At 45.4% G+C, this 14043-nt stretch overlaps 1 protein-coding gene across 5 annotated transcripts in view; it reads right to left on the reverse strand.

Annotated features, from left to right (window-relative positions):
• The window catches only part of LOC148010708 (dynein regulatory complex subunit 7-like), a 358764-nt gene that overhangs the window by 65998 nt on the left and 278723 nt on the right, over positions 1-14043 (reverse strand). For all 5 annotated transcript variants that reach the window (XM_087671014.1, XM_087671012.1, XM_087671015.1 and 2 more), the window contains one exon: positions 1734-1944. In XM_087671014.1, the coding sequence (XP_087527140.1) occupies positions 1734-1944 (211 nt within the window). The remainder of the gene's footprint in view (positions 1-1733; positions 1945-14043) is intronic.

Consider the following 14043-nt stretch of genomic DNA (forward strand, 5'->3'; position numbering starts at 1 on the left):
TATCTCATCTAGCTTTGACAAATCATTGTCCAAATCTGTGGACGAATCTCTGAGTTATGATGATCTGGTGGTCTATGCCCTGTCTGTGTGTGGCTGTCCAAATTACCAGGTTACAATGCTGGAAATCATCCCATCTGTAACACTCAGGCCAGTTAGTGCCTGAATAGTTGGGTGTCTGAAAGGTAATAGAATCCTGCCAAAGCCAAGCCAACATTCCATTGAGCACAGCACTTCTGGTGCCAAAATGACCCTATAATCTTCTCAAAAGTGTATAAGGAATGGCTAGATAATGCCATGCTCATATCCAGATGTATTATACTACAAGAAGTCGGATTTTCCTCATCTGAATCCTCCCCACTATTTAGTCATGTAGCCATCAAAGGGAATGTCTCAGCACACCTCGTGGAAATGATCTCTCCACCTTCAGTCCTTTGGTTCCCAATCTAATTTCTAGAGAGGTATCCTATGATGAGACCAAAGTACCTAGGCTGGTTTAGTCTTGAACTGGGCATGTGGACCCTCTAGAGGACTTGGATGCCCATTGAATGCTGATCTTTTTTCTGCCATTCTGGAAAACCACCCCATCTAAGCCTGACCATCAGTCTCAGTGCATGGGGATATGGCCTCTGCCACTAAGTGTCTAATAGAAAGGCTATCTAGACTGAAATGCTGTTGCTTTCATAAATGCTGCCAACTACATGTCTGGGCACAGGCTAAAACATATAGTTAACTGTCAGCTTCCCATGCCGTTTGGAGTCAGCACGTATTGGTACTCCAGGCTCAAAGTCTACAGTCTGATAACCTCAAAAAGGTAAACTTTTGATACAGCCTGAAGCAAAAGGTGCCATGTATTGGTGCCATGTATTGTGACTGTGTATAGGAGAACTAATCTAAGATGTAAAGGTCCAGTTCTTCTCAAAACACCTTTCAGATCTCCCAAAGTTGCAATGACACTCTGGGATAGCAGTTGAATTTTTGACCAGGATGTGAGGAGCAACACATATTGTGCAGTTGAGCACCATTGACTAAGCTTTGCTAGGTAGAGGCTCTGTATTTTTTCTCCAGTTCACATGCATATGTTGATACAGGCATACACAAGGGTCCTCTTTAATATATATATATATATTTGTGTGGCATCATTGAAGAAGTGGCTAGGTGGTTTCTAGTACAGCAATCGAATTACGTTTGAAGTTTAATCCACAACCTGTACTGTTGGCAAGCTCAAAACTTTTAAGAGAAATTTACCCTGCTGAATCAGAAGACTAATATTGTTACTTTAGATGCAAATCTTTTGTTTGTACCATTATTTGTATGTAAATTGATTCAAGGTATGAATACCTTATTAGTACATTTGTATATACAAGTTTCAAAATGAAGATAGATCAGGCAGTAACAAAGAAGAACAGTTGTAAAAATTGACAGAGATGCCACATGAATAAAGCAGATGGAAATTGAAACCTTGAAGCTCAAGATTTCAGGTGAATCTCATACAAATTGTTTCACATTGAAAAACTTCTAAACAAGATCATGGAGCATTCTTGAGAAAAGACAGAATAAACAAGATCAGGTTGGAAGTCATTGTACAAGAGAATGAGTGGGAGACAGCATGGACAAAGTCCTGCATGGTTTGTATTTGTATCATATTTTGATTACCACCAGTCTTTAATTTATAGTTCTATCACATTTTTGCTACTAATGATGGCCCAAAAAAAGTCATGAAGTCAGAATCAAACCTTGTTCAGCGCAGGGTTAAAAATACGCTTGTGAAGTCCATCCTTGCGACGCAAAAAATAATCATGTATTTCTAGAATACTGGATCTTTCATCATCTTCATAAAGTATCATTCTTTCTACCAAGCCATCCCATCTTACAAAATCGCCATAGAAAGAGTATATTTCATGTGTGCACCGATTATAATGTGTTCTTTTTACTCCACCTGGACACCTGCATGGGATAGACAATGCATTCAAAGCACAAGTACTTGTTAGTGCATTACGAAAGGAAGAAACACTTCACAAAAACAGAGTAGGTTCTTTATGCTATGAGATCTGTCAATCAGTACAATCTCAAGTTCCTTTTGCTAGACTTGCCTTCTTGATTACTACTACTGCTCATTATCATATTTTTTATCTTAATGCATTTTCCTCCAAAAGAAAAGAAGATTATTTTAATAACACCCTGAAGAAAAACCTGAGGTAGGATACAAAGTATGAGAAGCCCTGTGAAGGACTGCTAAGTACATCATACAGACAATGGTTGAGTGAACCAATCTGGTGGGCTGTAATGCCAGACCATGTGAAGCACTAAATGAAAGAATGTACCACAGTCCCATGTCTGCATAAAAGCACCTATTTGAATGCAATTTTAATGAAAGTAAACCTGAAAATTGCAATAGCATGTGATATGTTCCCCATGAGGATCCTCTCATAGAATGTTCAAGACTTTGATTGGCATTTGTTTTGTCATGGTCAAAGCCGCATGAGATGAGATATTCATAGAGCACTGGTTGGTGGATCAATTGATGTTCTCATGGTTCAAGAGCATCACCTTTTGAAAGAGAGTATCAAAATTCCACTGCAGTGGGAAGTTATTGCCAGGGAAGAATTTCACTTACTAGGCTATGACAGTGGGTGCTATAGAGATTTAGGCAGGTGTCTGCATCTGTATAGGAGAGTAATAGCTTCATGCAATTCAGGATTGGGGCACCTTGGTCCCAAGGAGGGTGCTATGGCTTTTGAGAGAGCAGATGAGGCACTCATGAACTGCTGGTCATTAATGCTCCCAATGACTAGTGGGACAGGAGAGAGCTCTGAACCACTCTCAGTTAGTCTTTACTCTGCATTGATAATTGGATAGTTGGTGGGGAATAAAATTAGAGGCTTTGGGGGACAGGAGGGAGAGATGCATTGACATCATCAGAGGAGGAGAGCACGCAGCCTGGAGGAGTTCATGTTTCAGATTAGGATCATTGGTTTACTACACAGTTTGGAAGATCTGCAGATTCTCTACAATTTTTTAAAAGACCCAGGGCAACAGGACAGGGGGCCACAATCTTCTCCATGCTGGACAAGGTTCTATGTAAGTGATTGGGTTGTGAGATAGGGGCCCTAATTGGTATCGTTCCTAGTACCACTTTATTGGATCAACTCACCTGTATGGCTGGTTTCCTGGGAGAGAGTCAGGGTTGGGATTCCTGACTACCTTTAATGCCATGAGGATCTCGGAGAGCTTATTGTCTGAATTTGGGGGCCAATACCATTCTCAGATGGCAAGGAAGCTAGAGATCTAGATGATTTTCTTCAAGTGGATTAGTTCTTTCTTCATAGAGGAAACCTAGATGAGGAGAGAGGGCCTCTTGGAGAGAGAAAGGAAGAAGAAAGAAATACACATTAATGCCTACTAAGGCCAAAAATGGTCTATGAGATTAAACTGTGTACAATGGTAATAGTCCTTAGAAATCAAAGTGTGACATGCTAAATGGTAATCAATGATGTAGAGTGTAGAGTGTAGAGTGTAGGGCACTACATGACTAGCTGTGTGACTGAGTAGTGATACAATGACCCCGTGTGGCACCACCTTGTCTAGTTCCATTCGATCATGATTAGTGAATATGGCATGTCATACATCCCTAATGAGAGAGTGTATGGGTAGCATCCATACTAGACCCTCAGCTCTATCAAGTACTGCACGTGTTGTCGGCAGACCTCTATCATCTCTCCTTGGTGTAGTCTTGTGCTTGGTACCCCTGCACTCTTGGTTGGTGTTCAACTCTAATCTCTTGATCGGAACCAGCCAGAGTGTCGGTGATCAATGACTAGTCTTGAGGAGGTGTCACCTCTAAATAGTGTGGGGTATCTCGCTCGAATTGTATTGTAGGCCCTATATGTGCAGATGTAGTGCTCACTCTCCAACTCCTCTCGACATAATTTGCAAATCCTCTTGACTTGGACACCGCATACCAGTTCGTTTGTGGATTATGGGAAATATGTCCTCTATGCCCTCTTTGTCTTCAGATTGTTCCTGCCTATTCCATTTTCTTAGATGGACAGCCTTGTGGCACATATGGTGTACTCGCAATGCCTTTATTTTTGATTCAGCATCAGGCATGCATGGACATGTGGCCCGTGTGCGTGGATTGGTCTTATGGCAAATCACTTCTATGATGTCAGTAGACCTGGTCCTTCCGGACATTGCTGCTCATTGGCTGGCGATTGTTCGCTCTACTCCAACTATTCTTTCTGTCTGATTTATTAGAATTGCTTATGTAATAGGTTGTTTTGAGAGCCTGCTCACATCTTGTAAATTTCTATAGTGGCAGTGTGAGAGAGATTGAGTATGCTGACCTGATTGTTTGATGTAATAGCATGTAAGAGATACAGTGAGAATGTTGACCTGATGGTCTCATGTAAATATTTACTAGTGAATTCAATTATCTTCACAAAAAAGAAAAGAGAGATGGTGGACAATCGAGCGACCTATCCCTGAGCGCCTACACACGATTCCCTACCTTGCGACGCCTACCTACCTGCGGACACCTACCTGCTTGTGGACGGATGTGTCTCCCTGCGGCCGGACGTGACTAGCGCAGGGTCCCGTTTTGCCATGCCTGATACTTCACCTTCTACTCTTGCCTTCCTGAGGTCCGTCTTCTGCCCTACTCACGCTACGTACGTCTTCTGCCTTGCTCACGTTCTGTCCCGGCATGACTGTCTATCATCGTCGACCTGATCAGACATTCCCGTGGCGCCCTGCTAACTGCGTGGGTTTGACGACTTGCTCTAATCCCGGGTAAGACAGACTGTGAGTGAGAGAGATTGTAAAAGGTCTGTACAAATAGAACAACAAAGTATAGATTGGCACAGAGGATTTGAGGTACAACGGCATACTGAAGGAGACATATTTAGTTCTGTTTTGTGACAGACAGCCAGGGTTGGAATTATCTGTGTAATAAGCATAAACCTCGGAAATGCCAAATTTGCAGGAATCTAATGGTATTGATATGGCCTTTCTAGACCAGCATATTGGAAATGGGGACGATAAAGACTTGGTGGAATCAAATGGCGATCTGAGAGAGGAGATAGAGCTGTTAGACTCAAAGTATGCAGATGATACAACACTTTACATAGAGGACAATGAGTTGATGTTGGAGAGAGTGAGACTAGCTCTTGAGGTGTTTTGTACTGTAGTACGAGTGAAAATCAATTGGTGAAAGTCGGTTGGTTTCCTTACAGACCCAGACTCTAACGCGGAGTGGTGTGTCCACTTGGGATTTAGATGGGTGTGCAAAGGGCAGACCGTCTCCTACCTAGGGTTCCAAGTGGGACTCGACATCACTCCCGCCCAGCAGTTTATTCTAGTCCTTGACTTGATTCAGAGGAAGTTGACCTATTGGAGTGCTGCTCGCCTTTCCCTAGCAGGCCGAGCCCTGGTGGTTAACTAGGTCCTCCTAGTGACGGCCTAGTACATCGGCTCGTGTTGGTGCTTCTTCTTGTCCTGTGTGTAGTTTAGCTTCGCCACCGGTTGCGGAATTTCCTTTAGGCCGGTTCAGACGACTCCAGGGACTCTTGGGCCAAGGTGGCATGGGCGACCATCATCCGGTATGGTCAGAGGGAGGTCTTGGGATCATAGACCTAGAGTATTAGAGTCTGGCCCTTTTGGGCAAGCTAGTAGTCCGCAGTCTCACACCAAGAGGGCAGATCTAGAAGATCCTACTGCAGGAGGGTCTCCAGGAGTGTAAACCGAGGCTAGGCGGAGACCGTCCTTGAGATGGATCTTCACGACGGCCTAGATCATGCCTTCCAGATCCCCCTTCCTACGCAACTTACTTCGTGTGTGGCAGGGCCTCTGTAAGGCCCTAGTTCAGAGCCCCCTAGGCTGCCAGGAGAAAATTGACCGCTAGCTGGTGATTTGGAACCCCTAAGTTAGAGATCACGAGGGGGTACAGATTGGAGAATACCCCCACATCCAATGGCTCGGTTGGGAGGCCGGCCCAGCTCACACTATTAGGACCTGTAGAGAGGTGTACAGGATGGTGGACGAGAAGGTGTTGCAGCAGGAATCGCGTTGCAAGAGAGGAATTGAGTTGAGGAGAAGGGAGATTGACGCAGCAATACCTTAGGAGTGGCTTGGCCCCCCGATATGAGAGCTTGTAGGGAGGTATGGGCAGCTAAGTTTTCACTGACAGGTATCCCCCTATAAGTGGCAAGTAGAGTGGGTGGAGCCCCACATGGGACCTTCATTGTACAGGAGGGGGGGCATGTGGCCCTTGACAGAGGGCAATAGAATGAGGGGATAACTGCCCTTTTGTGGAGGAGGATTCGGGTGGTTGGCCTTGTTGTGCTAAGAAATGCACTTGGCCACTTAAACAACCCCAAAACATGCTTATTTTAGGCTTATTTTAGCCAAAACCCTAAAACGGGGAGCGAATCGAGAAAGTTAAGTGGGAGAGGATCTAGAATCCCGATTTTCTATAAATTGACAGCTAGCCCTCCACTCTTTTACAATCCCGTTTTTGCAGGTTTCAGGTGTTACCAACTTGCTGCCCACACCCCGGTCACGGAGGACATCTCAGCCCTTGTTGTCCATCACTGTTCCCTACAGTCTGGCGCCTGTTTCCATCGCTCCACATGCTGATTGCTACTGTTTTTGCCTGGCGACTGACTGTTGTTCATCTGCATTGTTGTCGTATAGCCTACAACGCCAGCAAACTGCTGCGTTTGTAGGCTCCAGCTGCCGCCCTGACAGTTTTCTCTCTCCTGTTGCAGTCGCTGCACTCTTTCTCTCTCCTGCAAGCTGTCCTGCCTACGTTTTCAGTATTTCTCTCCTGCAAGCTGTCCTGCTTGCGTTTTCAGTATTTCTCTCTCCTGCAAGCTCCGTTTTTAGTTTTTCTCTCTCTTGCATTCTATCCTGCCTGCGTTTTCAGTCTTTCTCTCTCTTGCAGGCTGTCCTGCCTGCGGTTTTGGTGTTTCTCTCCTGCAGGCTCCGTTTTTAGTCTTTCTCTCTCCTCACTGCTGTTTGCATCAGATCCAGCTTCTCATTGCTGCGTTTGCTGGTGTTCGACATCCGGAGGTTGCCTTGCTGGGATTCAGGATCCGTTCGGAGTACGACACACTCTCTAGCTCATTATCCCTGCCCTGATCCTAGAGATACAGGAGTTTGAGGTTCAATATTCATTCACTGCATAGTGTGTTTGCTGCATGAGCATCGTATTATTAGTAGTCATATCATTTCATTTATCCACTGTGTTCCTTGTCTCTGAGTTACTCTAACCCTAATCGTAACTGTGTTCTTTTTATCAGTCTGTGCTTTGTCGTACGGTTTCTGTTTATGTTTCTGTGTTAGGGTATTTTTCTTTACAGGCCTTTAGGGCTTGGTACTCTCTAAGAAACCTAGGCCTTTGATTTGAAAGCTCTTCGCAAGAAGCAAGAACAATAGTAGGTTCAAATGACTTCGAACACATCAACACCGATTCAGTCTCTAGATCAGCCTATGCCAAGAACCGAGCGGGAGTGGGCCGATCAGCTTGCTCCACAAAGTTCCGACATGATGGGAGTAACATCTGAGTACATGGAAGAAAAGATAGGCAAGTTGACCTCTGAGGAATATAAACTGATCATAGCCTATCGACAAAAGAAGATTGAGGAGCTCGACCGAAGGATTGCCCTTCAAGAAAAGCTTCTAAATGAAGGTATGCATGGATTTCACTCTTCAGATGTTGCACGTAAGTTTGATGATGTTGTAGGGCCGTCGAGACCTCCATCAGGGATGGGCTCCCCTCTTGAAGAGCAAGATCCGGAGTATGTTCCATTTTTTCAGACTCTTCCGTCCTCTTCGGTGCAAGGTACTTTTGATTCGTCTTTTGTGCCTCTTCTTTTACCTCTTCTGTTTTGCAATATACTGGTAGAGATCATGTGGAAGAAAGAGTCTAGTCTGTTGATTGCGGAAAAGGTCCTCTAGAGGACCAATTCTTGTATGTTAACACACGTCGCGGAGATTATAAGAAAAAGCCAGGTAACTCTTCTTCTGTCCTTTCTTCTTTTCCGTCTACTTCACATAATCAAATTGAATTTGGTGCTCCTTTCACTTCATTACATGATGTATCATCATCTTCATAGTTTCATTTTCAGTCTTTAAATGATAAAAATGAACAAAAAGAATCTGCACCTCATACACCTCACTTTCAAAAACCACCCATCCCAGCACATTCTTCCGCTGCTTCACCACTTCCATTTACACCATTTACATTTCCATTTCCATTTCAGACACCTCATGTCGCACCGCACATCACTCTAGGGGGTTATGGAAACACAGGCACATCCTTTAGGACCTCATCCTTCCCTCACCCGGGTGGTGTTCCACCTACCTCATATACACTTTTGGGATCATTGCAACCTGGGTATCCCACTCAGTCTCTCTCGAGTGTGGACCAGTTGCCTCCACAGTTTACCTCCATGGCATTGCCTAGTGGACCTTCTGGTCATAATGCTGTGTCCTAGCCTTACTTTGGACAAGGCTACTGTGTCCTAGTGCCTCAATCTACATCGGCACCTTATGGAAACATTCATGTTCCAGTGCCTCCGCATCAATTGGCACTCATTGGACACTCACAACCTACTTCTGCCTACCCACCTCTTCCCCCTCCTTCTTACTCTTATCAGACACTCTCACCTCCACCATCTTTCCCACCATCATCTTACTCCACCCACCCGACACCTCATGGTTCTAGCTCATCTTCTGCCAAGAATGCATTTAATGACAAGACTCGTTTTAACGGGTCAAAATTTACTAGGTCGAATTTGATGAGGCATGTCCTTGATTCACAGAACCTATGGGATCTAGTGCAAGGGTTGGAATCCCAACACAATCCCGCATTTGTTCCATACGAGGTCGTCCACTCATGAAAGGCTAGGAATGCCTCCGCTATTGTCGAGCTAATGCAGGGCTTATTGTTAGAGTTTCATTCTCAGCTTCAGCATTTTGACTTAGCGTCAGAGTGATGGGCATACTTGATTGACCGCTATGCGGCTTGAGATAGGACCCGTCGTATTAATCTTGACTATGAACTTCAGCTTTTCAAAATCACTGACCGGGATGACTTGAAAGTCAAGTTGGCTGAGTATCGGCGTCTCCTCACTGAATTCTCCACTACGGGGACTCCCAAGTCCTTTGATAACCAGGTCACATTGTTCCTAAACTCCCCAAGAAATACTTCAATTTTGTGCAAGGAATAGTTTCAAAGCCTACCATGCCCACATTCTATAAATTTGAGTGTCAGCTGTTGCGTTACGCATGGTTGTTCGATCAGTTTCATATGAATTCCTCTTCAGAGGGGGCTCTTCTTGCTCATTCTTAGAAAGGGCAACAAGGAAAGGGCAAACCAAACCAAACCTCCACTCAAAATCAAAATCAAACTCAAAAGCTAAATCAATCTGGGGATTCTCAAGGAAACTCCTAGTCACAACTCAAACCCGAGTGGCAGAATGTACCTAAAAAGAATAGGTATTGTCAATATTGTCAAAAGGTTGGCCATTTTGACGACAAGTGTCGATCAAAGGCACGAGGGACAACACCAAAACCTAAGTCTCAGACCCTCGCCCCTCAGTCGGGCAACCCCCAGCAAGGGAGGCAGGGTGATGGCAAGGGGCAATTTAAAGGTCAGACTCACACTGCCACCACACAGTCATTTCGGTCGACAACGTTCTCAACTCCAGAGGGCTTGTCCGACTGGTTTGCAGAGGCCCATATTGTCTCCATAGAGACATCATATGCGAGTCTCTTCCACATCTGTGAGTTGCCTCCCAATGAGGTTACTGCAGAGGCCCAGTCTTCACAGCCGAGCACTTCAGCTCCAGTTTGGATTGTGGACAATGGAGCTACACATCAGATGACTCCTATAGAGGACATTTTCCGTAACCAAGCCCCTATAGCCGGGCGGGTCCGTGTAGGAAACAACTCCTTGGTCAAGATTCAAGCTCAAGGTTACGTCAGCTTTGCCACTGACAAGGGTCCGGATTTGGCTTCGCTGGACAATGTATATTATGTCCTTCAGCTTGGGGTGAACTTGTTATCTGTTCAACAGCTTTGCCGGTTTGGGGCGAGCAGTTTTCTTTATAGCGGCCACAATCGAGGTCCTTGACTCTCTGACTGGTTTAGTGATTGCTCGCGATGAGGCACAGCCTAATGGCCTATACCACATGACACACTTTCTGACCGAGCCGACCGCCAAAGGCTCCGTGTTCCATAGCTTCCAGGCCTTAGCCACATCTCGGGAGCCTACGCACAATGAGTATCTTTGGCATTTTCGCTTAGGGCATCTTGGTTATGAGTCACTTTATGAGTTGTCACGCCGTGAGCTGGTTGAGGGCCTTCCACGCCTGAAGCTAGCTCGAGATGTCTGTAAAGCCTGTCAGCTCGGGAAGCAGCACGGTATCCCATTTCCTCAGCAGTCTACACATAGAGCTCAGGATTCTCTTAGACTGATTCACGTTGATCTTTGTGGACCGACATCCACTGCTGCTTTGAACGGTGTGCTTCCACTGCTGCTTTGAACGGTGTGCTATACTTCTTTTTGATAGTGGATGATCATTCTTGATACATGTAGGTGTACTTCCTGAAGCATAAGTCAGATGCTTTCACATATTTTTATGCTTGGGTGCTGTTGGTTCATAACCAGACTGGTCGTCGTGTTGGGTGCATGAGGAGTGAGAGCGGTGGTGAGTTTATCTCCCACGAGTTTTCCGAGTTTCTACAGAAGCATGGCATTTCTCGCCAGCTCATCTCTATCAACTCCCTCTCTTAGAATGGAATCGTAGAGCGTAGAAACCGCACAGTCATGGAAATGGCACGCTCTATACTGTTCGCAGTAGAGCTTCCTGAGCGCCTTTGGATCAAGGATGTTAACACTTCGGTGTACATCCTCAACCAGTGTCCGATTGCGGCTCTTCCTCAGAAGACCCCGTATGAGGCATTTTTAGGCTCTCGGCCTATTATTTCCCATTTCAGACTCTTCGGGTGTCGTGCGTACACACACATGCCTGATATCAAGATAGGAAAGCTTACTGCCCAAGGTGATCTCCTTATTTTTGTGGAATATTCCTCTGAAGGGAAAGCTTATCATTTGTTCGATTCTCAGACAAACAAGGTGATTGCTAGACGGGATGTCGTCTTTGACGAGAGGGATATGGTGCATTCTTCTGCACTGGATTCCGATCCGCTTCTTCCACATCATTAGAGATCGTGCCTACTGAGCCTAGTCTACTTCCTGCTCCTTACATTTCCATAGTTTCTTCACCTCCCAGGCCCCCTTCACGAGACCCGTTACCTTGCTGGTACCAGCAGACCATGCGGGATTCGGGGATCCTACCACCGAATTCCACTCTGGAGGGACCTAGAAGATCTGCCCGGCTTGCTTCTCAGGCATCATTTGCATCGCTGTTTACAGCTGATTACATAGTGCATTTTGAGCCGAATACCTGGCAGGAGGCTCTTCAGCACCCTCAATGGCGAGAGGCCATGGAAAGGGAGGTAGAGAGTATTGACTGAAATGAGACTTGGACATTGGTGGATCGTCCGAGCCACAAGAAAGTCATCAGGACAAAGTGGATTTTTCGGACAAAGCTAAAAGCTGATGGGACTTCAAACAAGTACAAGGCTCGCCTTGTAGTGCAAGGGTTTCGACAGAAGCACGACATTGATTATGAAGAGGCCTTTGCCCCTACTGCACGGTTGACTTCCTTTCGGTTGCTACTCGCGCTCGCCGCTCACCACGGCTGGTCGATACATCAGATGGATGCCAAGAGTACCTTCCTGAACGGATATTTGAAAGAGGAAGTCTATGTGGAGCAACCACCGGGCTTTCCCTCAGGGAACCCTAAGGATACGGTATTCCACTTGCAAAAAGCTCTTTATGGGCTGAAGCAAGCGCTACGGTCTTGGTTCCATAGAATGGATGAGTTCTTACAGACTCATGGATACCATTCTACCCCTTATAACCGGAACTTATATATTCGATCCACTCCAGAGGGGGTTAGCTATATCTTGCTATATATTGATGACTTGCTCATCACAGGTTCAGATTCTGCTGCCATAGCGGAAATCAAGGCTAAGCTTAAAGCTACATTTGAAATAATAGACCTTGGTTTGTTGTCTTATTTTTTGGGGATGGAGGTAGTTCGTTCTGGAGGATGTATTTTTGTGTCACAGCAAAAGTACGCACTTCAGCTTGTGGAACAACACACTTCGGATCAGACATGGCCAGTGGCCACGCCTATTGATTCTATTGTCCACTTGTCGAAGGATATACCCTAGAACAGCCCTTCGATGCATACACCTATCATTCTATTGTAGGAAAACTTCTTTGGTTAATTCACACTAGGCCAGATTTAGCTTACTCAGTTAGCATACTCAGTCAGTATTTCACAATACCTAGGATGTCACATTGGATTACATGTCTTTGTGTGTTGCGTTATTTGCGATGTACTTTTTCTTATGGTTTGACATATGGTTCTGGTTTATGTTTGCAGGGGTACACTGATTCTGATTGGGCAGGAGATCCTGACACCCGGTGTTCCCATGGTGGCTACCTCTTTACCTTGGGCACGACTCCCATTTCTTGGTCCAGCCGTAAGCAAGAGACGGTGGCGACTTTCACGGCCGAGGCTGAGTACTGGGCTCTCTTCGATGGCACCACCGAGGCCATCTATGTGAGGAGTTTATTGGCGGCGCTTCATTTTCCATGTGACTCTCCCACAGTTATCTACTACAACAACCAGAGTGCCATTGCCCTTGTGGGCAATCCGATCATCACACCATGGACACGGCATGTGGAAGTCCACTTCCACTTTTCCAGAGAGCAGGTTGAACTAGGTACTATTCGCCTAGAGTTTGTGCCTTCATCAGATAATTTTGCAGATATCTTGACCAAATCGGTCAACCGACCGTTTCTTCAGTACCTGCTACCTAACTATCAAGGCGGCAGCTGGAGCCTGCAAACGTAGCAGTTTGCTAGCATGGCAAGCTGTACGACAACAGTGTAGATGAACAATAGACAGTCGCCAGGCAGAAACAACAGCAATCAGCGTGTAGAGGGCTGGAAACAGGCGCCAGACTGTAGAAAACAATGATGGTCAGCAAGGGCTGAGATATCCTCTGTGACCGAGGTGTGGGCAGCAAGCTGGTAACACCTGAAACCTGCAAAAACGAGATTGTAAAAGAGTGGAGGGCTGGCTGCCAATTTATAGAAAATTAGGATTCTAGATCCTCTCCCACTTAACTTTCTCGATCTACTCCCCATTTTAGGGTTTTGGCTAAAATAAGCCTAAAATAAGCATGTTTTGGGGCTGTTTAAGTGGCTAAGTGCATTTCTTCGCACAACACCCCCTCTCAGGCCCAAAATAGGGCAAGAAAAGTAGGCCAGTCTAAATTTTGATTTACCCGAAGGCATCCCACCCCAAAGCAGCTAGGGCATTGGAAAAAAGGTGTACGTTGGCTGCCCAGTGACCTACCAAGACTACAGAGGCGATGGATATCTTACCAAGGGAGCCCAAGTGATCACCCCAGAGAGGTCAGGGCATCGGATCAAGGGTGCTCATCGGCTGCCCAAGGGCCTACCAAGTCCTTCAAAGGTGGATGGAATCAATGGATTTTTTTATTTTTTTTTGAAAATGTTTTGAAAATACATAAGTAATATAGAGGCAGGGGTTGATTAAGTGACAGATAGGAAAAGATAAAGAGAGTTTTAAACCCAAGTTATTCACAAAACTAGCAAGCCAATCCCTCGCATTGACGAGGATAAGTGCCTACGGATGATAAAAGTGAGTGTACGTGCCAATCATGTGTTGAATATATGAGAGGCAAAAAAAAACAGTGGGCTTAGCAAGACAAGCAAAGCAAGCAAGCAAGCAAGGGTAGGGAAACTGCCTTTAGGAGAACTGCCATGTGTTATGCTACGAATATGGTGGATCTTAGAGTCGACCACTCCAAAAGACCGAAAAGGAATAAATGCGCACAGATGCATGTTGACATGAACAGAATGCTAATGCATAG

The sequence above is a fragment of the Lygodium microphyllum genome, chromosome 29 (assembly GCF_053477565.2).
Source record: "Lygodium microphyllum isolate KBCC chromosome 29, Lygodium_microphyllum_v1.1.10, whole genome shotgun sequence".
In the NCBI taxonomy this organism is placed as follows: Eukaryota; Viridiplantae; Streptophyta; class Polypodiopsida; order Schizaeales; family Lygodiaceae; genus Lygodium; species Lygodium microphyllum.